General features: G+C 42.5%; 1 protein-coding gene across 1 annotated transcript in view; it reads right to left on the minus strand.

The window, feature by feature from the left end:
• Positions 1-14569, minus strand: part of Mttp (microsomal triglyceride transfer protein) — a 44572-nt gene extending 30003 nt beyond the window's left edge. Inside the window, exons 1-3 of the mRNA XM_031376176.1 lie at positions 14466-14569; positions 7449-7636; positions 5884-6027 (exon numbers count right to left, since the gene is read on the minus strand). Of these exons, the coding sequence (XP_031232036.1) occupies positions 5884-6027; positions 7449-7636; positions 14466-14526 (393 nt within the window). The 5' untranslated portion in view covers positions 14527-14569. The remainder of the gene's footprint in view (positions 1-5883; positions 6028-7448; positions 7637-14465) is intronic.
• Positions 14570-26074: the final 11505 nt, after the last annotated feature.

The following is a 26074-nucleotide window of genomic DNA, read 5'->3' on the forward strand; positions in this document are numbered from 1 at the left end:
GGAGCAGGACATAAGTCAATTCCTGTTCTTATTTTAACAGAGGAGCAAAGTAGGAGAGTGGAACAAAACAGCTGTCTTTGGATGCAACTATGTGGAAGGTAAATAGACATGAAGAGGGCAAACTACCATCTCATTGTCTACAACAATGGTTTTTAAAAAAACCCATCCAACTGTGGGTATCTCTGGGAAAGCTCACTTCCTAGCTACTAGCCAATCAAATCCATCCAAGAAGCGATTTGCCGTGCCTACTGCTGCAGCACGAGACATCAATGCTCCTGCACAGCAGGCCTAGGACCTTGCACTAAGACCAAGGTATCATTTGTCTGCAGGTACCTGACTACCCACAACAGGGAGGCTTGCCATCTTTGGAGCTGACCCATACAAAGATACACATCAAAACAGTCAGGCCAAGCTATAGTGTTGCAAGAGAAACCAGGACCTTGTCCAATAGTTCTTTGCATTGTCCTGTATTCTTGAGGGGAGTAGAGAAGCCAACCTTCTTAAGCAAAAAAACCACACTCTAGGTCACATACATTATAAACTCAAGCACCATTGTGGGCTTCCAGTCAAGGAAATTTATAGAAACCTTAAAACACCCCATTCAAGGCTGAAGACCTCCAACTCACCCCATTTACACACCCCTACTCACCACCTAAGCCCCATCAGTTGGGGACAAAAGCTGTAGGAGCAGGCAGATAGGGACAGGAATCCAAGATAGCACAAAGCCGGTTTGTTTGAGAAAAACGGTGAGTCCTAAGGCCACAGCTTCTTATGGCCAACACACCATGTCTGTAGGAGGTGTGTGACTCACAGACAGACAGCTCTGGGAGGCCAAGTGTCATCGAGAACAAGGGAGGGCCAGAGTGACAAGGTTTTCAAAGAATATGGCTATATTTGAACCTCTAGAAAGGACAGTTGAGAAGGGGGCAAAACCAGGATACACAACTAGAACTTCCCACTACCTGTAAGTGCTTCCTCATCCAGAAATGACCATTCTACCCATGGAGGTCACACCATTTCCCTTATGACCCGGTGTAAAATATAATCGATCACCTCCCCAAAGCTTTTCAAAACACAATTGCATTTTCACTTCATGTTGGTCCCCAAGTGGTACTACTCGCCTGTAGATTCACTCCCAACTTACCCCCGTGGGGGTAGAAAAAAAAAACAATTCCCCCATATGCTGACCCCATTTAAGTCAGAACTAAAGCAGAGATTCCCCATATCTTTTATCATTTTAATGAGTCAGCTCATCTATAAGAGACAACACAAAAGCCATAGAGAAGTTTGTAGAGCTCTGGCAGCCTCTTACTTTCACCTTCTGCTGACTTCAGACACACCCCCATGGTTCAGAAGCAGAAGAAAGGTTCTCCTTCTCTGTGAAAATGCTCTGCTCTGCAGAAGCCATGGCGGAGCATTCCTGCCCCATCCATTTCAACAAACAAACAAACAAACAACAACAACAACAAAAATCAGAATGTTTAAACAAGATAGCAGGCGCAGGAATGGAACGAATTTAATTAATATCAACCTGAATAATGCAGCCTACCTAAAGATTTCTCAGGCCTTAGGAGACAACATTGTGTCAGAATTAACCACACAAGTGCTTCAAATCTCTATTTTTACTTCCTAGACATACTCTGCCTGGTGCCCGGTTTTCTGGATACTGCAACTGTGATCAGTTTTAATCACTACACTGTGTAATCCTTATGGGTTGGAATAGTGTTGCCTGTGCTGGTTAAAGGGGACCTGTGCCAGTGACTTCACTGTCTGAAAATCCAGGGATCATATTCTCAAACAAACCCCTGGCTGTCTCTCCTATGCAAGCCAGCTTGCTGATGCTCTGTGCTATGGGGTTTCCTTCCCATAGCAGCGACAGTATTCAGTGCATCTGCCTACAGGTAAGATATCTCTGGATTTCATGGCCACACAAGGCATATAACTAGAGTTCTCAGGCCCAGGAAAGTTGGAAGTGCTTAGATGGTAGCCATGATGTGTGTCGATGGAGTGATATTTTGGTCAGAGTCTTAAATGCTTCAGACTCCATTAACTGGGGAAGCTAATGCATTATCTTCACTAGTTCCCATTTCCCTAGTCTACAATGAGCCCTCAGAGTTCCAGCTGTGCTGCGGGAGACTGGCCTTGCATGCAGTCTACAAATAAGATCACGAGCTTGTCTATGACTGGTCACCTCTGTGCTTGTCGTTCATCTTGCCATCGACGTCCATCTTGCGGTATTGATGATGATGTAGCAGTGTTATTTTTTTTCCAAGTAAATAATCCAAAAAGTATAAACTCCTCAGAGGAAAGAAATTAATTTTTTCTATTGGTATCTATTATTTTCCTATAATTAGAAAAGTGAACCAGCCTTTTGTTTTTTCCCTTTGTACGGTTGCCATTTCAGAAGCTAAAGTTGTTCATTTTTAGAACAGACCAATCTGATCTGAAGTGAAGGTAGCATTCTTATCCACATTTGTCAGGCATCAAAATTACTCAACAATTGATAACATTAATAAATTGGAACTTTGAAGTTTGACCCATATGACTGTCACGGCAGTAATCTTAAATTCACTGTTTCACAAGAGGGACCAAGTGCGTTTTATGATGCTCAGGCGATAACGCTGATAACTTCGTTTAGTTCTGAAGTGAGTTCTAAATACCCAAGTGCTAAGGCTTCTGACCTGAATCCACAGGCACCAGGGTTTCCAGAGAACAGTAAGCTAAGTTTTCCACACAGGAACTCAGAGTGGCCAGACAGACCTCCAGGAAGGAAACATCCAGCATTGTGTGGTCAAGCCTGGGCCATTTTTTTCTTTGGAACTATATTTTCCCTTAGGAAGAAGTTGCCCCTTTTAAATGGATTCAATAACAGAAGGCAAATTTAAATCTACCTCCTAAACAACAGAAATAAGCTGAACGGATCCCGACAAACAGGGAGTCACCGTTTGTCTGTGATATTTCTCTAAGGCAAAGCATAGTTAAGAAGTGCTGTCAGAGTAAATAAAGACGTAGGTGAAGAACCTGGAAGCTTCCAAGTTGGTGTTGACAACTACCACACACAGGCCCTGCAAAGGTCTGTGTGTGAGCTGGAGCTATAAAACCTGATGTAAATAGCAGATCCACCCCAGGAAGCAATGCACAGTAAGAGGCAAACTTAATTTCATCAATACTGACAAGTAAAACCAAGGGTGGAATCCGGAAGCTGACTGGTTGACTGGATTAGTATTTCAGGCCAAGAATGAATCCCTGCTAAGAATACAGGCATCTTTCATCCTTCAGGGTCAATGAACTGAACAGGGAACTGCCACATTCCCAGCTTAGTTTATTCCACATAGGCAAAAATTAGGTCAGGCCCTCGCACCTACGTATGGGCAATGAGTGACTGTAGGAAAAAGAAAATATACAATGAATATGTATCTAAGTGTTTTATTCACCATGTAAATAGGGAAATTTGAATGGGGAAAGGGGGGCTCTGGAAGGAAAAAAAAAGATTCTCCCAGGAATCCCAGGAATTTTGAGTAGAATTTAATTTGGGCTTAGGGTAGAAATGTCCTCTAAATAAAATTTGTCTATCAGCACTTTCCCTGCTTTCTCAGTTTCTCTCCTCGCAATCTGAAATGACAATGACCTTTCAAACAGTGAAGGGACTGGAACTTCCCTTTGGTTCCTTCTTAGCCTACCAGGTAGAGCCTTTTCCAAGCTCTTTACTGCACAGCTGAGAGATATAGAATGATGTACTTTAACCTGTGACTACAGCAGGTCATCCCAGACCTCAATTCTCACTGGGTTGGCACACTGGTGTCACCAAAATAGTGATGTGGCAGCTTCTTCCAGCCTTTGATCACCAAGGGCATCCAGTTCCTGTGTGTGTGTGTGTGTGTGTGTGTGTGTGTGTGTGTGTGCAACAAGACTTTGTACTCAGCTTCTGGCAAAGGCACTGTAAAATGATAGGTTGTGGTTAAGATAATAAATGCAATTAATATTTAATGGACTCAAGAAACTAGACACTTTGGAGGTCCAGGAAGAAAAGGACTGTGTTGTAGGTTCATAAAGTGGAGGCATATGCAAATCAAGTGAGTAAATTCATACAGTGAAAAACGACTTAAGGAATTTTCCAAGTCAGCCCAGCAGAGCTTACAATGTGAGGACAGGGTAACATAGAAGGTAGGGTGTAGACTTTGCTCCAAGTGCCGACTTCATGACCTGCCAGTTCTGTGCCCTTTGGAAATTTTCTTAACATCTCAGAACTCTAGGTCTTCCTCTGTCACAGGAGGATGATATCAATACAGCAGCAGCCTCCTAGGTCTCTGACTAGCCCAGGAAAGAATGTTCATAGTGTCCCAGGCAGAGCTCACTGCAAGCACGGAGTTCTCTTTACTTATCACTAACAAATCACAAGTTTAGCTTCACATCAACTCCTGCGATCACCACTTTACTTTCCATCCATTAAGTTTTCACCATCAGCAGTTGCTGAATGCACTGAGAGAAAGATGTAATTGCTGCTCATGAGAAACTCATCGCTACTTCATGAGAGAATTAGATTGCACTGTGACAAGCTTCAGAAGAAATAACCCCAAGAGGAAAGCTTTATGGACATACAGTCTGCACCAGGTACTTTGGGGAAGGGAAAGAAAGCCATAGGGCAGGGAATGGAGGGGCTGGACTATAAACAAGATTGGGACGTTTCCCTGCTAAGAGCTAGAAATTAGCAAGGAATATAGATGGCTGAAAGAAAAATAAGAAGAACCATGAAAGGGAACTGAAGTACCAAGTGTTGGGGAGTCAAAGGCTTGCCTCCTGCTGACTAAGAGGATAGACCATCACAAAAGGAAAGCTTGAATCCTGCTGTAAAGATTCTGAGTAGGGAGGACAAAGGTGCTCAGAGAGACAGGGGTTCACATTTTCTCCATGCTGGCACATGCCTGCTCCGGACGCCTTCTCTCAGGGCTCCATAACAAAAAAATTGCATCCTGTTTGCAGCAGAGGTTTCTGACATTTTTACATGCAAGTACTTGTCAGTATTTTGGGTGTAGAAAGTGGAACTATGGAGACATACACGGCGACAGCTGTAACTCTTCGTATTGCCCCATTTGTTTTTCTACCTTGTAACTAAGCTTGGCCTCCCATGTTCCCTATGTGAATAAAATGCCCACAACTTTCCTAAACCAGAATGTGGAATGCCTGATAATTAACTGATCCCAGTTGCTTCTTAGTTCCAACATATTAAGACCATAAAATAAGTTAGGTTTAAATTGTAAAACTTCTGAAAGCTTACAGAATTTCCTTACTGGAGTTCTAGGTAGACATTATAATATCCACTCATCATTTTGCTATGTTTAATGGTTTCCCAAATCATATTTATAATGAATATCTACATATTTTGAAAGCTGCAGTGTCTTCAGTGTGACACAACCAAAGGTCAGTTTTATGCTTTGTCCAGACAGATAGCCTCACAAATTACTATTCCTTACGTGCCCTCTAACCTTCCATTCTAATCTGCCTACTTATCCAAACATGCTGTGATGATTTTCTGTGTTATACTAGCTCCATAATCCTTTCTAATTTAATATTTAATAAGATGCACTTTAAGAACTGTGTTTCTCATCCATAGCCAATACTTCATCCTATTACAATGATTTTAATGATTTGAGAGGGGGGAGGAGAGGGAGAGGGAGAGAGAGAGGAAGAGGGGCTGGATAGGGAAGAGAACTCAGGGCATGATTTGATTTACTTTGGAGATATTTCAACAGCAGCCTTTTAGCAGTTCTTGAGATGATTCCACTGTTCAGAAAGGTACTAACAGTGTGGAGCACTACCTTGGAGCACTACCCACGGAAAGGGAGCAGCCCAGGGAGTCGGGGAAGAAAACAGCAGAGCCATTACCTTCCCCCGGACTAGATGAAGGAGCATGGGTCGCTGCAGAGCCTCCAGGTTGTCCTTCCCTATGATCTTAGGTGTACTCTTGCCCTTGAAGATGCTCTTCTCTCCTCTCTGTTGACCCGCATTTTCAACATTGACAGCTGTTATCTAAGGTCAAGGAAAGAAGACTATTAGAAAAAACTCCCACATCTGCCTCTTGAAAATGAAAGTGATGAAAGATACCAAATGAAGTTGTCATCTTTCAAACCATGACTCAGGGGACTTGTCCCTTGTATCACATGACAAGCACCTAACCAACCAAGCTACAAAGGCTCTCACCGTGTCATCCCTTTTCTAAACCACCATGCCTGACAAACACTGTCATTCTATGGAATACTTGGTTCCTTTCTAAGAGTGGAGAAGGTGATACATTTTGAATTTGGTTCTCCTGTGTCACTGTCACCTTTCTGATTTGTTTTGAGCAGTGGCTGCCTGCCTCATTGTTTCCCAGTCTGTGGCATGTCTGAACCACACTGCCCACTCTGCCTCTGTGTGTTTTTAAACAGAAGGTGGGCAGCAGAGGTACAGGACAAAGATGTGGACAATGTCATCTGCGGGCAAGCTTGCTGTCCTTGTGATAAGTGACTGAGAGGAGGGGATGGTGATGTTTTGATTCAACTTTGAAAATTCAACAACCACAGCAGACATCAAAAAAAGAAAAACAAAAAACAAAAAACAAAAAAAACAAGCCGGGCAGTGGTGGCGCACGCCTTTGATCCCAGCACTTAGGAGGATTTCTGAGTTCGGGGCCAGCCTGGCCTACAGAGTGAGTTCCAGGAAAGCCAAGGCTACATAGAGAAACCCTGTCTCGAAAACAAACAAAACAAAAACAAAAACAAAAACAAAAAAAAACAGAAACCAGCAACAGATTGACAACTGGCTGCAATGAACTTCACTATAAAGAACATCTGAACTATTGGATACCTCTGGTTCAGTGCACCTATTGGACATTAACCTACAGAAGAATTATCTACCTTTAAAAGGAATTTGTTGCTGTTAGGTCCTTGGAAAGAAGAATTACAATATATCAACATTAGGAAAACTCACCAATCGAAACCACCATGGCTGACCAAACACTGTCATTCTATGGAATACTTGGTTCCTTCTAGTAGAGGCTCTGTCCCTCGTTAGTAACCCCACCTGTTAAGTGAGGCCTCTCTAATGCTTCTCCATTCCAGTTCCCATGGTTCCTTGCATGGTATGCATTACAAATCCCTTCCTCCCAGGACACTTTGAATGGGTTCCAATACCATGTCCCTTTCACATTAAGATGATATATAGACCTGGAGATCAGACTCCCGTTACTCAGCAGCCTGGAGCACGTATCTCCTAACAGCCCACTCCAACAATTTGGAGAACCCTCTCTACCGATGAGCTACGATTTCAAAACTGTGAATGCTTTGCTTGTCTTTGTGAAAGATAAGAAGCCAAGTATAATCAGGAGTGCAAAACAAGGCCTGCTGGGTGATGTACTTCTGACACCTAATCTTAGCCAAGTCTTAGATTTCATTTTGGTAGAAAGTGCCCACCGTGACTTGGATCAGTTGATCATCATCACCGTCAGGATTCCTCCACAGTAACACAACGTCCACGTCGGATGAGATCCTGTAGCCCACGCTGTCTTGCGATTTTCCTTTGGCCCCATCAATAAACACTTCAGTGGAGTACATGAGCTTGTATAGCCGCTCATTATTTAATGAGAGGCCAGTTGTGTGACCTGCATCAAAAGAGGGACACAGGTCAAGTTTCAATTGTCAGGCACCTGTCAGGCCAGAGAACATACTGTCTTGCCACCATTTCATTCTCTCTGCTCACTGAGGCTCGGCAGGGCTTAACAAACACCTTCTGAGTCAAGGGTGGTGAGCTTCTCCATGGCTTAAAAACCACAAATAACTGAGTTAGCTGATGAACCACAAACAAGCTTTAGCTTCAGGAACCATCATTTACATAAATTATCAAGCCATCTCTATATTGCCCTGGCTGAACATTAAAGACACTTTAAGAGCAACAGACACATTGCTTTTTAATCATGTGACTGACTATAAGGTTAAGCAGAGGCCTTGACAGGAATTGCTTTTCAAATTAAGTAAGATCATTTGTAATTCACATTTAAAAATTAATGTGTATGGGTGTTTTGCCTTCATGTATGTATACCAAATGCATGTGGTAGCCAGGGAGGTCAGAGGGGGACATTGGACTTCCTGGAACTGGAGCTACATTCAGTTGTAAGCCGCTGTGTGGGTACCAGGACCCAACCCCAGGACCTCTAGAAAGAGCAACAAGTGCTTTTAACCAAACCACAGATCCATCTTTAAAGCACCATAATTAATACATTTTTAATTTCAATAGTCATTAGAGAGACAGTTCTGACATTGGCATACTTGCTGCATTTAAAGAATATTTTTTCTTTGTAGTTTTCTCTGGAAGCTTACTTAGAGAAATTTGTCCAGAGAAATATTCTGGTGGTTGTGATAGTTCATACTTAGAAGTTCAGTGCTTTGAAGACTGAGACAGGATGGTGCCCATGAGTTTGATCTAATAATCCCAGGCCAGCCTGGACTTCATAGTGAATTCCATGCCAACCTAGACTACAATGTGAAACCATGTCTCAAAAAAACGAAATTAAGTAAATTTAAAAAAATAAATCCGGGTTGGAGAGATGGGTTAAGAGCACTGACTGCTCTTCTGGAGGTCCTGAGTTCAAATCCCAACAGCCACATAGTGGCTCACAATCATCTGTAATGTGATCTGACGCCCTCTTCTGGTGTATCAGAAGACAGCTACAGTGTATTTACATATAATAATAAATCGCGGGGGCCGGAGGGAGCAGAGGTCCTGAGTTTAATTCCCAGCCACCACATGATGGCTCAACCATCTGTACAGCTATGGTGTACTCATATACATAAAACAAACAAATAAATATTTAAAAGTAAATAAATAAATAAGTCCTTACCCAGGTATATTATCTTATAATAATATTTCTTTTAAATTGAAACATATCAGAGTCACCTATAAATAAGTTTAAATTAACTATGCCAGGGTAGAGGACTGGGGGGTGGGAGAGACAATTAATTACATAAAATCTTAACATGGGATTAAACTTGATATTTAATATCCAATAGTATACAAGTCAGTATTAGGAGCCAAACAAACAAACAAATAAACAAGCCACAAAAGAGAAGTTCATAGTTTCCAATTCGGTTTAACCCATTCCCAAGACAAGCAAAGGGCAAATTTTTCTCAGACACAAAATGTTTATGATCACATAAGCTGGCTTTGTAGATGTTCTGTGTACCACTCGCTAGGTGTCGTTAAGAAGGATTCAATATGCATGTTCTTCCTTGGGTTACTGGGTTGCTTTGCTAATTAGCTCTACCAGGAAGTCACAACTTACGTCCACCTTAAGAAGTATGCACTTAGCAAGGTGGAGTGCTTCGAGCCTTTAATCCCAGCTCTCGGGGAAACAGAGGCAGGTGTATCACTGTGAGTTTGAGGCCAGCCTGCTCTATATCAGATACTGCCCACCCACCCTGTGTAACGGTCATTGATCTCCAGAATAAAAGAGACCAAGTCGTGTTACCTCAGGATTATGTGCGCTGACAGTCATAAAAGTCTGCTAAGTTCGGTCTTGTTGTGTTGCTGTTTGTTTGTTTTGAGACAGGGCCTCACTATGTAGCCTGGACAGGGCTGGAACTCTTTCTTTCTCTCTTGCCCTTTCCTTTGGGTGCCTGGATTGCAGAGTACCACTGAAAGACCCCTGTGGAGAGACCCCCACTCAAATCCCGGAGGACGTGCACCCAAGGAATCATGAGAGACCGTCTTGATGTAATTACAAGAGGTAGTTTTATTTCGGGGTGCTCCGGGCCAGCACCACACCTATCTCACGCAGGAGATAGTGGAGCCGACCATGAGGTTCGAAAGTTAGGGGTTTATATAGGAAAATGGGTCTAGGGGAACAAAGCAATTAGTGTGGCTATACATGATTGACTAGTTCAAATATTAACTATTATGTGCAGAACAGAGTGGAAAATTCCTAAGGTTGGTGTTAATCTGAGTCAACAGAGCATCTGACCTTAAACCATATCTAAGAGGACCGGATGGTCCATTACTCAGGGCCTATCAAGGCACGTCCCTGTATGCCTAGACATGTTTTTCTCTATATTTACAGTTTTATGTCTTCTTGACCTGCCAGTTCTTGTGATGTCTAACAGCCTGCTAGCTCATTCCCAGACTACATGGGCCAGCTTGTGATGGATTCTTAGGCCCATAACTTTTCTTCCTAGTCAGCACAGGTCCAAAGCTTTAATTTTTCCTTTCACCACCACCTCTGGCTCTGAGATGGCCATTACTATTCTTCATTAGATGAGGGAAGTGAAGGGCATAGATAGAGATTACACAATTTCCCAGGGTGCTCAGGTAACTAAAAATGCTGGGGTGGTGGGATCTGTGCCTAGCTGGCTCTAAAGATCGTGGGCTTACCTCTACCCACACACCTCTACATTTTAGATTGATTTCTCTTTCATTCCTAGGAAAGGAGCCAGGAATCCATTCTCTCCTTCAACAAGGATGCTCTGAGAAACTCCTAGGACATTTGGGCATTTTTCTAGAGTTAACAGCCATGCCAGTGAACAAGGAGACAAAATTTCTACCCTTACAGAGTTAACATTTACATATGAGCAAATACCATAGAAAGACAGACATACTAATGGAGACTAGTCTAAGAGGAAAGGGAACGGATGCACCTCTGTGTGGCAAGGTCAGCTGTAGGCTGGCCAGGAGCACATCTGTCCTTAGAGAGTCACACTCTGCTCCTACCACTCTCATTCTCACAAAGAGCAGCGAGCATAAAGGCCCTGCGGAGGGCGTATGCAGATATAAGAGCAGCAAAGAATGGAGTTAACTGAGTGAACAACACAGTAGAAGACGATGAACTGAAAGAGGCGCCTTGGGGCATCAGGGAGACTCGGAGGACAAGTCAACAGTCTTAGAGTTTAACTCAGTGAGATAGGAAGCTGAGAGAGTTTTAGGACCTAATTCCAGGGTCCATGCTCTGACAAAGGTTCGAAAGGAGGGCAAGGGTTTCAGTGGGCATCCTGAAGGGTCAAGTGACAGATGAGTGAAAGCTGGCAGCACACCAGAGGAAGTGCGAGGCACCAGGTCCGCCAAACTTAAAATGTGAAGGAAATGGAGTCCCAGAGATCTGGAAGGAGGCGGAGCCTGTAACCCTCTCTCCATCTTTCTTGTTTGTATCCTAACCTGGTGCTCTGCAGCAGTTCAAACACTGCCTCGTGGGCAGGAAGGACATCTCGGCCAGAAAGACCTTTTTAAATGTTCTTCCTTAGTGACATCTCTGAAATTCCATAGAGGGCACAAGAGTACTGCGTGCTATCTTATCTTATCCTGACAGCAATTGTAAAGGGCAGACCGTAGGAGAGGGAGCTGACAGCGACTACTCCGCATTCAGCCCACACACACAGGGTAGACTTTGAAGTTTGGATTTTATGAAATCTGACTTCATGGGCTACGTGGAGGTGCTTTCTGATAAAAATCATGATGGAAAATGTGTAGGAGAGAGAGTAATTCTTAAAGGAGCACATGACTTATGAAGTCCAGAGTAGGAAGGGCTCTGCTCGCTCACGCCTTCTCCCACATCTTTCAACAGGCCTCAAGTGTCTGTCCCTTTCATTAAAGTTTAAGATGGTCCAAGCCAGGCAGTGGTGGCACAGGCCTTTAATCCCAGCATTTGGGAGGCAGAGGCAGGCAGATTTCTGAGTTCGAGGCCAGCCTGGTCTACAAAGTGAGTTCCAGGACAGCCATGGCTACACAGAGAATGTCTCGAAAAACAAAACAAAAAAAGATGATCCAAAGCACTAGCCTGTGATCCGGTGTAATTCACTATCCGTTCCCTAAACTGTTTTTCTGCTTACGTTGTCCAGGGTCCAGCTGCACTGGGCATCCAATATATCATTGGCTTAGTTTCTGTTTCAGGGTATTGCTCTTCACACTGGACATAATGGCATTTTCTTTTTTAAAGATTTTATTTATTTTTATATATGTGAGTGCACTGTCGCTCTCTTCAGACACACCAAAAGCGAGCATCAGATCCATTACAGATGGCTGTGAGCCACCATGTGGTTGCTGGGATTTGAACTCAGAACCCCTGGAAGAGCAATCAGTGCTCTTAACCGCTGAGCCATCTCTCCAGCCTCCACAATGCCATATTTTATTTCCAAAGTAGAGCTGCTAGTTGGCTGAAGCAAGGAGGCAGAGCAGAGGTGAGTCGGAGTGAGGCTCCTTCTAGGCGTTGGGTTGTGGAGATAAGGGAAGAGGTAAATAAAGGCTAAGAATGTGACAGGGAAATGGAAGGCAAAAGGAGGGACGAGATGTGGGGGTGATTAATCCAAATGGACTAAACTGAGGATTGGATCAGGAACTGAGTGAGGACAAAGCGGAGAGTAAAAGCCATTCATTAACAAAACCCAAGTCAGCACTGAGAACAGATTCACCATTGGCAGCCTAATCAACAACCAGCCGGTGGGGAAACCGGCAGCCTTTGGCGTTCCCACTCAACAATCACTGCCCTCCACGCTCCCCTTCATCCTAAGAAGGAAGAGTCCTCTGGCTCTGTTTGCTCATAGTCTATCAATCATTCTGAGGGAAAGAATCTACCATCCAATCATGGTCCTCTAATAGCAAAGGCTACTAGTAGAGGGAGAGAACTAAGTCCTATATTGTATGTTTGTGATATGTAGCGTAAGAAAGTCTTGGTGAAATGAAGAAACTCATGTAAGGAAGCATAGGCCCTGGGCCCGCCCTGGGCCCACCCTGGGCCCACCCTTGCCCAGGCTCCTTGTAAGTCTCAGGACGAGGGCCCCAGCAACCTGCCCTCATCCCTTATCTTTCCTCTGTAACCTTTGTAAGCACAAGATATTTTTGTAATGTTTTCTCAAAGACGGCCTCTCAATTGCACAAGCTTTGGATTCTAACAACCTGGATTTGTCATTGAGCTTGTACACAACAAACTGTCATGTTCTAAGCCACATTTTCCCCATGCGCAGGTGGCGTGCCTGCATCCTGTGTGCATGTGTGTGTGTGTGTGTGAATTTGCTGTTTTTAAGTTAACAGAATGGGAATAAAACATGAAACCACAGTAACTACTATATCTCCATTATTTTTTTACTCAAAATTTCTATGGTATTGGGTTCTATATTATAGTGTTTATAATATATTAGACAAACAATAAAACTGTCATTTTATAACAATTCCAAGTCAGTTATGATTTACAAGATTTTTTTTTTTTCACTCAAGGAAGGATTGTAACTCAAAAACTGATGATTTTTTTTTTTAAGTACTGAAAAATATTCCCTTTAATTTAAGAACATATTTGCTCAGGTAAAACAATTGAATTGTAGCCCTTTACATCTCATTGCAGTAACAGTCCTTTTTTATGTAGAAATTTCACACACACACACACACACACACACACACAAATAGTAAGACAAATTTGCTTTATGATCAAAAGTCACATTTATCCCAAACAGATTCAAAGTGTATATGTGTTATTTTATGTCCATCACTCAGAGACCACAGTATTTGAAGTTGACCTGCACCATGATGTACCATGACATATTGCCTTTAGAGCCATTGGTCTTAACAGTATCATTTTTATAAACTATAAAAAGTGACATCTTTATACAAGGTAACAATCCAAAATCCAAAGAGTTTATAAACTGGCAGGTTTATAGAAGAATTTCAAATCAGTACATTTCACACACTTTCAAACCATTCCTTGTGAAATCATTTTCCTCTTGTATTTTCCTGATGTTATTAATTCATACTTTTAAAGTAATTTTTGTCTTAAAACAAAATTGTTCACTAGTAAGGCTATTTTTAAAAGACGTCTTATTTCTTAAATCCATATTATATAGCTTTATTTTCCTTAACTCACTGACTCGGGTTCTTCTACTTCCTTTGAAAAGCAGCAGAACTCCATACATGCTTTACCAGTTCATTCATAATTCTTTGGCAATCAAATGCCTTTCTTTTATTGGGTCTGATTCTTCTTGTTGTTCCATTGCTAAGCAACTTGAAGGAAATTTCAGGCCTGGGTTATTTTACAATTCAAATGAAGGCACTTCGTTCTATGGGTCCACTAGCAGTAGGTAACAATAGCTCAAATCTCTCTCCAAGAATGAGAAACTGAAGCTAGAGACATACTGGTCTGGGGGATGGCGGGGCTGAAATGAGAAGGGATCTCTACTTTTGTAAAAAGAGCCAGAAATTAAATTCTGTCTTCCTTTCCACCTAGTCACGTTCCCCCAAGATGTTCCAATCTTATATACTTTCAAACATTGTATAGTTAGGAACTCTTTCAACACACACACACACACAGAGACAGAGACAGAGACAGACTGAGACAGAGAGAGGCAGAGAGAGAGAGAGAGAGAGAGAGAGAGAGAGAGAGAGAGAGAGAGAGAGAGAGAGAGAGAGAGAGAGAGAGAGAGAAAGGCTGAGATTCGAGTTAGGAAAAGGCAACGTGAACTTACCTTTAACGGAAGCAGAGTAAGAGGAGAAGAAGCAGAGGAAAAGCACGGCCAAGAGGATCATGCTGCCTCTTGGCTCTACCGTACCCAGCTCCCAGGAGTCACGGAGCAGTGGACTCTTCTGGTGGCAGCCAGCAAGGAAGTGACCCTCCTCAGAATCTGCGACAACAGTGTTTATCTATAGGGGAAAGGTCAGATTCCAAACTCCAAAATCAGGACCTAAGTTCATGGAAGGGCTCACTATTAATGATTAAACGTAGGTGGGCTATAGTTTGTAGTCTCTCACTTTTAAGAAATTTGTTTCACCCAAGAAGGACAATCAAGGAAGTTTTCATCTTTAGATCCAGACTAAACCAGTACACAGTCTTACATAGGCAGAAATGCAGAAGCACCAAGGAGCCACGCCAACAAACAAAAATAAAAATAAATCTACAACAAAAAACCTAGTTGCGGTACTTTTCTGCTCAAGTACAAAATCATCACCAAATCTGGAGTGTTCTGTAATTTATATGAAAAAGTGAGGTTCAATTAGTCCCAATCTCACTGAACCCGACTGAACCAGAATACATCAACTATGGTTACTGTTGGGTTTTTATACTATTCACCAGCCATTACAAAATGCCTTTTAATTTCAGAATTTAAAGTAAGTCATGCCACCGTTGATAATGCTATAGTGAGGGCTCTTGTCCCCGAAGTACAGACCATTGCCTTGATATGTGACAAACGTCAGGGTTGGGGCAGTCAGCATTTGCCAGCTTTAGTGTGTCAGTAGGCCAACTGAGGCTACCAGAGCCGTCCTCTGTTAGGACAAGTGGTGCCTGTTTCCCAGATACCCAGCTTCCTAGGCTGGGCAGTCAGAGCCCCATCCCTTCTGAGTTACATTTCCAAGAAGAGATTCAGAGACAAGTCCCAGCTCTCACCACTTTTGCAACAGAATATTACCTAGGAAACCTTTTTAAAGAGAATGCCCTTGTATAGCTCAGGCCACGCTAGGTGGCCCAGCCAACACTTGTCCCAAGTCCTGCTAGAAACATAAACACTTCTAAACTGAAATAGCATGGAGCGGGGGAGGGGTCGGTTGGGTAGAAGGTGGAGAAAGTGCAGAAGTGACGGTTATTGGGATACTGGTCTATGAGAATACTCATGGCCATGTTTTACAGGTAAAATGAGTTCTTAAATCAATCCTGGTTCCTCTGAAAAGCTGCCATTCCCCTAACCTTGAGCCTAAGTGTTTTAGATCATTTAGGTGAAAGATAGCAAGTAGTAGAACTACAAAATGAAATGCAAAAGTAAAAACTCTCCGTTCTTAAGCATGTCCTTTGAGGTGAGTTTTCCTGTGCAGGATTTCTCTGTATAGCTCTTGAGAGTAGAACTTCATTTGTTATTATCGATTTTCCTGGGGCCAGACAGAAAAGGGCATGCTCAGAAAACAAACAAACACACACACAAACACACAAAACCCCCAAACCTTTACAGGAATGATCTTGTCGATACCAGGTGTTCACATACAATGCACATACAAAGTAATGTGAAAGTGCTTGTCCCTGGCTTTTTGTTTAGTTGCTGTTGTTGTTACTATAGTTTATTTTTTGAGATGGCGCTGGCTGACCTGGAACTCACAAAACAGGATGGCTTTCCACTCACAGGGGTCCTCCTGCCTCGTCTCCCAAGTTCTGGGATTAAACAAACACATGTTCCCCAAATGTCTATCATTGCTTTCATTTTCACAGATCTCCACCATACTAGACACGTGGACAAAAGAAGCCCTCATGCTCACTGAGGCTTACAGACATACTTACTACAATAATCTATTTTGCGTCTTACTCCAGTGTCTAAGAGCTACCTTGCATTTTCATCTCAGAGTCACAGTTGGATATATTTTACAGCCATCGTGATACTGTGTGGTATGTGGTACGTGTCTCTTTGGGTAAAGTTCTAGTCGTCGTCAGGAGGTCGTATCAGAGTCCAAGCAATAAAAGGCATATCACGGTTACCTAATCAAGCGAGTGCTGTTTCCCCTTGACCGTTTGATTTCCACTAGAAAGCACTATGGTCAGGAGCCACTTCGTCACAAGACACACACAGAGGCTGCCTCTGCTGTTCAGAGCATTATCCTTTTATATTCGGCTTACATATTTCTCTTTTTACAAAGAATTTTGAGAAAAGAGTCCTCACGATTGTTTTACAGACATGAAATAATAACCATGCCAAACACTTCCACAGTCAGAGGACTCCAGATGGCACAAAGCATTGTCCTGAGTTGCTCTAGCATACAAAGCAGACAATATATGTGTCTCCTAAACTTGTTCACTTGCATGGCACACGAAGTAGGAAAGAATGACAGCATAACATAAAATAATGAAAGCTGGCGTCAATACGATAGTTGCCATTTCCCCATCACAACTGTCATTTCCTCTTGACCCAGGTTAATCGATTAACACTAATCGAAAAATGAACCTTAAAATGAGAGATATAGTATTTTTGTTTGCTTAAAAAATATTAAAGTTGGGATTACAGAATTTTTGATCATGGGATGAAATTGTTATTAATTGGGGCAGTCCTTTCATAGGACTATGATAATTTCATATGGGACACTTGTTTTTGTGATGGGTACTCCAGGCTGACGATACAGGGGCACATTGACGATCCTGATGAGTAAAAACACAGACGAGACATTGTAACACAACACTGTTGCCACAAAGCCCTTTGGTGGTAGGCAATACCACCCAATGCTACCATGCTACCTTGACAAATGAGGAAACTGAAATTAACAATGGGTAACTGATTCCAAAGTACAGCTGTGTTCTAAGAGTATCATAGGTTGTTAGGAGTTAACTTATTTCCTGAGATTAGAAGATAAATGAACTTTAGCCCACTGAAGATTGGACGGGGAAATGAGTTACCCTATCACATAAAGATGTGGCAAGCCAGGATGTGTGAGAGCCCTGAGAAGAAAGGTCTGTCAGTGTCATCAGGACGTTTGCTCTGTTCTTAGAAATGATGCCATGTAGGAAGGAAGAAAGGAGAGAGGGAAGGAGGGAAGGAAGGAAGGAGGGAAGGAAGGAAGGAGGAAAGGAAGGAAAGAAGGAAGGAAGAAAGGAAGGAAGGAAGGAAGGAGAGAGGGAAGGAAGGAAGAAGAGAGGGAAGGAAGGAAGGAAGAAAGAAAGGAAGGAAGGAAGGAGAGAGGGAAGGAAGGAAGGAAGGAAGGAAGGAAGGAGAGAAGGAAGGAGGGAAGGAAGGAAGGAAGGAGAGAAGGAAGGAAGGAAGGAAGGAAGGAAGGAAGGAAGGAAGGAAGGAAGGAAGGAAGGGAATGAGGAAAGAGAGGGAAGGAGGGAAGGAGAGAGGAAAATCTCAGACCCTAAATCATCTCAGAAGCTCATATGTTTTAAAGTGTCATGGCATTTGTAACTTACTAAGGGACTTAGCATTTTGACTAAATCCTGAGAAACACATTGAACAAGAACATTCTTATAGATTCGTGATGTTTTTCATGGCATGGCAGAATATATTTCAACAAATATTGTAAAAGATTTTCTTTGTTAGAATAGAGGAATATTATATTATTAACTTTAATGAAAGTAAAATTGAGGCCTAAGCATGACACATTTGGAATCTAAGATAAAATGTAGTCATTTTTTTTTAAAGATTTATTTATTTATTGTTATATGTTTAAGAACACTGTAGCTGTCTTCAGACACACCAGAAGAGGGAGTCAGGTCTCATTACGGATGGTTGTAAGCCACCATGTGGTTGCTGGGATTTGAACTCAGGACCTTTGGTAAAGCAGTCAGTGCTCTTACCTGCTGAGCCATCTCACCAGCCCCTAGTCATTTTTTTTAAAAACAGAATTCATTAAACATACTTAAGCATGCATACACATATTCACCAATAATCAGAAAAACATTGTGCATCATGAAGAGAATTCTAACAGTATATCTGGTCACTTAGAACTGGCTTGACAGACTGAAGAGAATTGGCAAAAGTGATTTCAACAGATGAATATAAAGAAAGTAAAAACTGGGCTGGAGAGATGGCTCAGTGGTTAAGAGCACTGACTGCTCTTCCAAAGGTTCTGAGTTCAAATCCCAGCAACCATATGGTGGCTCACAACCATCCGTAATGAGATATGATGCCCTCTTCTGGTGTGTCTGAAGACAGCTACAGTGTACTTACATATGATAGTAAATAAATAAATCTTAAAAAAAAGAAAATAAAAACTTAATTTTGATAAAATAACTTTATTACACTTCTTAAAATGGAAGTTTCAAGCCTAAAATACAAAATAGAATAGAAGTCCAATTCTCTTTTAAAAGTGTGCCTTACATAACTCAATTATATTTATATTCAAATCATCTATAGGGATAAACAAATGAGTTATTTTACAGTGGAATCAGAAGCCAATAGTTTTAAGAAACCACTAAAGTAAAAAAGATACAAAATACTTAAGATTGATCAAAGGATAGAGGGTCGAGGGTAAGTAAAAGACGGTATTTTTGAATTGTAGGTGAAGAATTTTCCAGAACGTGTAGAGAGCACTGTGTTAACTCTTTAGCTGCCATAACGAGTTATTAGCTTAGAGCAACAGAATTCTGTCCTCCAGTCCTGGAAGTCAGAGACTCTACAAGACTTCACTGGACTGAAGTCAAGATGGAGGCAGGGGGTATTGCTTTCTGGAGACTTTAGGGGAGATTCCTTTCATTGCAGCTCCCAGCTTTCAGGAATTGCCTGTATTCTTCAGTTCATGGCCTCCTTCCTACACCTTCACCATCAGCATGAGTGAGCTGAGTTCTTCCACTTCAGATCACTCTGAACACCTCTTCTCTCTGCTTCTTCCACTGTGTGAACACAGTTGACTATGTCAGGCCTTCCTGGATAACCCAGCGCAACGATTATACTTGGGGGCTATCCGATTAGCGACCTAAATTAATCTACACTATCTACATGGATGCTCACTAGGGATTAAGTCTTGAGTACCTTTATGGAGCTATTTTTCTTCCTATCACAGATACAGATTTAAGGGGCTCTGCAAAATGCAAACTTCACATAGAATAATGAGAGGGAAGGGGGAGAAAGGGGAAAGGAGGAAGAGTCTGAGAGAGATGGAGAAATAGATAGAGGGAGAGAGAGGGAGGAGAGGAGAGAGAGACTGAGAGGGAGAGAGGGAGAGAAACTAAGAGAGAGAGGGAAAAAAAGAGAGGGAAAGAGACAGAGAGAGAGGGAGATACATACACACAGAGAGAGAGAGAGAGAAAGAGAGAGAGAGAGAGAGAGGGAGAGGGAGAGGGAGAGGGAGAGAGAGAGAACAAGAGAGAGAGAGAGACAGAGAGAGACAGAGAGAGAGAGAGAACAATGTCAAGAACAACAAGAACAACATAAACTGCAGACTAACAATAGGAAGGGGTGTCATGTGAAGAGCCAGATAAGACAGATCTCCTTAAAGGAAACAAGCAGACAACTGTATAATTATTAACACCATTATGAAAATCAGGCCTTAGAATGGTATCTCAACTGTGGGTCTTGCACACCTGATGTTTACATTACAATTCATAGCAAAATTACAGTCATGAAGTGTCAATGAAAATACTTTTATGGTTGGGAGTCACCACAAAGGAAGGAACTGTATTAAATGATCGCAGCATTAGGGAGGTTGAGAATCAGTTTTAAATTGATGCCTTCAATGAATTGATGCCTTCAATGTGCAGAGTAAATAATATTAATTTATAAGTTGATACTAGTCAACCATTATCAACATAGTATTCTATAATATGTGAATGTTTTGATCATAAAATAGAAGTAAAGATGTTCCCAGAAAAAAAATAGAACTGAATGATCCTTCTAAAGATGTCTTTAATAATCTGTTTCACAAAAGACATGGTGGCATCCACCTTTAATCCCTGTTGTCTGGAGGCAGACACGGGAGACTCTTTTTGAGTCAGAAGCCAGCTTTGTCTACCTAGGAAATTCTAGACCAGCCAAGGCTAGGTATTGAGAGACCCTGTCTCAAAAGAAAATGTAATCTACTTCAGTGCCATGCACACTTTGCGTGACGGCGGTATTTATGGCGTAAACTTCAAGGAAAGTCAATCTCCTGCCTCCGCATTGTTGCCTGGCATCCCAAACTCAGAGGTAGCCCAGATATGTCCTCGTACTTGTGTACTAGGGGCCCACCAAGATATCATTTCTTAACAGCTAGAAAAAGAAAATTCGGACATTGCTCTCTGACCTTCACCAAAGTTCCAATGTCCTAGTTAAACCCTGGCTTGGAATGTTAAGCCATCCAAACTAATTGCCTCCAGCATTGTGGGTAGGGCATTAAACCCTGGCTTGGAATGTTAAGCCATTCTAACTAATTGCCTCCAGCATTGTGGGTAGGGCATTAAAGCTTACAGAAAGAGTCAGCATAGAGCATAGAACATTCAGCAGTCAGCAGTCAGGAGTCTACATTCAGCATTCAGACTCGCTAGCACTCGGACTAGAACCAGAACTTACGTGGACTAGGACTCAGATTCATGCAGTCCAGAGCTCCCCGCCACCTCCCGGGCCCAGAGCGCTTGGGCCCTGTGGGTGCAGCACCAGTCGAGATTCAAGAGATTAACCATTCGAGATTCGAACATTCAGCATTGAAGATTCGAGATTCGAGCCTCTACCCTCCTGGCTCGTGCACCTGCAGCCCCCTGGGACTCTGGCCCAGCCCATGCGGCCCTGGTGTGCTTGGAGCCCAGGAGTGCTGCACCAATCCAGAGGAGATGGCTGATGTTTTAGATCCAGTGTGTTTTAGGTGGCCTCAGATGTACCTCGACTACTGAGCTGCCAGATTTTTCATCTCTCTTTTGCAATGATTGTAAAAGCCTCATGTCAATTTTTAAAGAAATACACTCAGACCTTACACCACTCGTGTTGAGTCTGTTTCTCAAAGCCGAATCCCCAGCACACCTGGCCAGAACCCATCGTCCCGCGGAACAAGGGACCCCTTAAGAAACCCCAGTCTGTGGCGCTCCAGCAGAAAATAGTGACCCTAACCCAAAATTGCAAACTGGGATGAAGAACAAAGAAGTGGTATTTGAGGAAACACACTCTTTAAATGTTAATATTTTATGTAATTAAACTGATCTTAAGGTATACAACAAACACACATAAAAGATGTCACATCAGTTTTTGGTTTAGCAAAAATTTAGATGTTTACTCAATGGCAAGAATTAGCTCAATAAATTAATGTAGGTCAACTCAACATAAGGCCATCTAAAATACTATGCATATATATTTATTCATAGATCTACTGTACTTTAGAAGTAGGCTACTAATAGCAGATGCAGATACTTTGAGATAATTTCTTGTTTAAATGTAGAGATAGATGTGAACAAAAAAGCATTAAAAGAAAATTCACCAAAGCTAGTAACTATTACTGATTATTATAATAATTTGTATTTTCCTTTTTATATCTTACTTATATCTTCTACAGTCCATATATTCTATTCTACTACTTTAAAAAACTTGGTTTATAGCTGGGCAGGGGTGGTGCACACCTTTAATCCTAGCACTTGGGAGGCAGAGGCAGGCAGATTTCTGAGTTCGAGGCCAGCCTGGTCTACAAAGTGAGTTCCAGGACAGCCAGGGCTATACAGAAACACCCTGTCTCAAAAAACCAAAACAAACAAACAAACAAACAAACAAAAAATTTGGTTTATGTTCAGAAAATATAATTATAATAATACAAAGATTTTTCATATAGCCTTTAGCTTTTATCCAATTCCACCTATGGCTAACACTTTATATCCATGTGGTAGATTTAATATTAATAAACACATATTTATAAAGTTGTTAACTAAAAACTATAGTTATTCAGATTCCATTTGTTGTTTTAGATACTTATTTCATGTGTGTATGTCTGTGCCTGAGTATATTTATGTGTACCATATGTGCAGTAGCCTTCAGAACAAATTGGAATCACAGACAGCTGTGAGCGACTGTGTGGGTCCTGGGAATCAAAACTGGGTCTTCTACAAGAGCAGAAAGTACTCTTCACTGCTGTGCCCTCTCTCCAAGGCCCTTGACTACGTATGTTTTTAATTAGTCCTTTCCCCTTGTTCCGGTATCCTATCCAGGGTACATTACTTTTGATTGCCATGTCCCTTGGGTTCTTTTTTGGTGGTGCAACTATTATATAGAGGAGTCCTGCTTGGTACTTTGTACAGTATCCTTCAGTGGGGAACCTTGGGCTAGTACCTGCAGGTATTCCAGTAGAAGACCCCAGAGCTCAAGGCTTGCATTCACCTCAATGCTTGAGAAGGTCAATATGATTTGTCAGTGGGGTGGTTACTATGAGTCTGTGGCTAATTGGTGTTGTCAGAGTTCTCCATGTAAAGTTATTCTTATTTGTCACTCTCATTTCTTCTTCTTTTTTTTCTCTAGACTCTTTGGAAGAAAGTGCAGTGCTCAACCATCTCTTTAAAAAGGACTTTCATTTCTCCCTAGCTGTGGAGTACTGATACGAATTAATACGGACTCTTTGGCATGTTTCTCTCTTCTGTCGCCCATTTATTTAATCCCTTGCATCAGAACTCAACAGATACTTTATACATCGGTGCATAACCCAATACTACTTTACTTAATCTTTCTATAATTGGTTTTTTGGTTTTTGACTCGTTCAGAGTCCTTTCAGGCAGTTAGGGAGGTGACTGCCCAGCATAGCTGTGCTCATGGCAAACCAGATGACTATGTAGAAGCACTGAGATCCTGGGGGCTTGCTGGCCAACACAGCTAGCCAGTAGTTGCTCTCCAGATTCATTGAGACCCTTTCTCAAAAGGCAAAGTAGTGAGCAATTGAGGAAGACACCTGATGTTGACCTCTGACTTCTACACACACACACACACACACACACACACACACACACACACACACACACATGACCTCATAAACACCCACACATCCGTATGAACATCCACAAACCCTGCCCCTACCTACCTCAACCCCCACTGATAAGTTCTTCCAGTGTTGCCGTCATCCTTGTCCTTTGACATACCCCATACTGATGTGTTTAGACTTGGGTTTTATCTTTTCAGTTACGAGGTTACTAGCTCACCGTGTGTGTTCTTCTTCAGTTCCTGGAATCAGGTATTTTCCATTGTTTTCTGGTTCCTTTTATTCTTGATAAGCATAAACATCTAAGTATGGGCAATAGGTATCTGTATTAAACCACGATCTTTTGTGTGCTATTCTTTAAGATATTCACTGTGGTTGTGGGAGAGTGGAAGACACCTAGAGCACCAGTCGAGTGGCTGGCTACTACAGGAGCCACTAGCACGTGCGAGTGTATGGTGAGGAAACGGGAAAGAAAGAGAAGCCACTTGGTTTGAGCATTATGAAGGGAGGCATAACTGGGGTCACAGGGCAGAGAGGGAAGCTCGATGTGAGTGGCCTGCCCTGCCACAGGAGGCCACGATGAGCTTCCAGCCTGTGCTCCCACTGAGGGTCATGTCTGGGTCCATGGCCATGCAGCATCGGGGGTCTGTGTCAATGTCCTTGACTTATAGTACCACCAAAGGACATCCAGACATCTCCGGACTGGGCTGCTGCCTGGACCATGTTGAGCCCAAGGGCTGTGCAGTTGGCCTGGCCCCTCACCAGCAGCAGTGCTTGGGAGAGGGGCCCTGCATCTCAACTTGGCAGCCCAGGAGAGCTGGCCCAAGTGGCAAAGGCATGTGAGACAGCCCCAAGGACATGATAAGGGGAGATCTGGCCTCAACCTTTGCCAGCTGGGGCATCAGGTGAGCTAACCAGGGCAGTGCTGGAGAGCTCGCCCTGGTGGTGTGGGTGCAAGAGACCTGGTGGGTTGACCAACTCAGCTATACCCATATCTAGATCCAAGGTTTTGAGTTGTCCCACCCCGATATCTACCCCATCTATGAACTGCTGGAGCCTTTGAAGGGGCTGGTCCTGCAGATCCAAAGCTGCAGGATCTCCATGACACAGGGTAACAACAAGATTTCCTAGAGAAGTCCCAGTGAGGATCCAGTATTGACAGTGTAGCAGAAGCCAGAAGCCTCAAACCAGACCAATGGCTCACTTAATAAACATTTGCAAGTAGAGATGTGTGGACAAACGGGTATACTGTGTGACACACTACAGCTTCCATGACAAGATTTTGTTGTTGTTTTCATTTTTGATTTTGTTTCGGTTTAATTTTGGCTTTTGGTTTTCATTTTAATTTTCTTTTGGGGGGTCGGTTCAAGGTCGGTGGGCAAATACAAAGGGATGGAGAGATGAGTGGGATTGGGGTGCATGATGTGAAATTCACAAAGAATTAATAAAAAAGTTTAAAACGAATTTACTGTGGGTGAGCTTATGTCATGGCGCTTTTGAGGAGGTCAGAGAGCACCTTTAAGGAGTCAAGTACTCCCCTTCCACCTTAAGGCTCCTGGAGATTGAACTTAGGCCCTTAGACTGGGCAGCAGCGCTCTTATTCACTAAGCTATCTTGCTGGCTACCTAGTATCTGTACTTTTAAGAGGAGGATAAAACCACTTTTTTAGGGGCTGGTGAGATGGCTCAGTGGATAAGAGCACTCACTGACTGCAAATCCCAGCAACCACATGGTGGCTCACAACCACCCCTAATGAGATCTGATGCCCTCTTCTGGTGTGTCTGAAGACAGCTACAGTGTACTAATATATAATAATAAATAAATCTTTAAAAAAAAAAAAGAAAAGAAAAACCCACTTTTCTACTTTTGAGACTACAAATACCTCTTCTGTCACTATCACAAAACCGCATCCAGGTATCGGTGTTGCAACCTTCATGCCTGCCCTTCCTTCTTGCTTCTGGACTTCTTCCCCCTCTTTCTCTTTAACCGTAAGTGTTCTCCGCGCCCTCCCCCTCCCCACTCTTGACTTGCTAAAGACTACTCAGACTTAACAATCACAACCAGATTGACTTGGAATGTCTAGCGCCTGCGCAGTACTCACCATCGCACTTAACGACCATGTGTTGTGTGCTAGAACTCGGTTCTGCCAGTAGCCCCCTTCCCACTCTACAGTCTGCAGTCCAGCCTAACAAGCTGGCTGCCAGCTCTCTGGAAGTTGTACACAGATATGATTTGTTTAGGGTGGCCAATGTTTATTCGTAATTAAATTCATAAACCTTATATTTTAGTAAATGTTATTGCATACATTTAAGGCATACAGCACGACACTGTGAGCTACACACGACGAGGAGAAAGTCTGCTATGTGAAGCCACTTAACATGTCCGTTGCTCACAGGTAGCCAGCTACTACTGTTACCTGTGTGATAAAATCAACTAAAACCTGCTTCATTAGTATGAAAATAATACACAGTTCGTAGGTTATACATTTACTCTCTCAATGTGTTTATCTTATTTATACATGTTACTTTTGCTCACATCTTCCTCATCCTCCCTGGCTTCCTCCTCCTGGTGACTGCTACTTTATTCCCTATTTCAGTGTTTTTGAATATTATGTATATTGAATATACATAAGTGCAAACCCAAGCTCATACCTGTGTCTGGCTTATTTCACAGCACAATGTCTCCTAAGTCCATCATCCATACTTAGGCAAGTACCAAGATCTCTCTCTCTCTCTCTCTCTCTCTCTCTCTC

The sequence above is a fragment of the Mastomys coucha genome, unplaced genomic scaffold (genome assembly GCF_008632895.1).
Source record: "Mastomys coucha isolate ucsf_1 unplaced genomic scaffold, UCSF_Mcou_1 pScaffold16, whole genome shotgun sequence".
Classification (NCBI taxonomy): domain Eukaryota; kingdom Metazoa; phylum Chordata; class Mammalia; order Rodentia; family Muridae; genus Mastomys; species Mastomys coucha.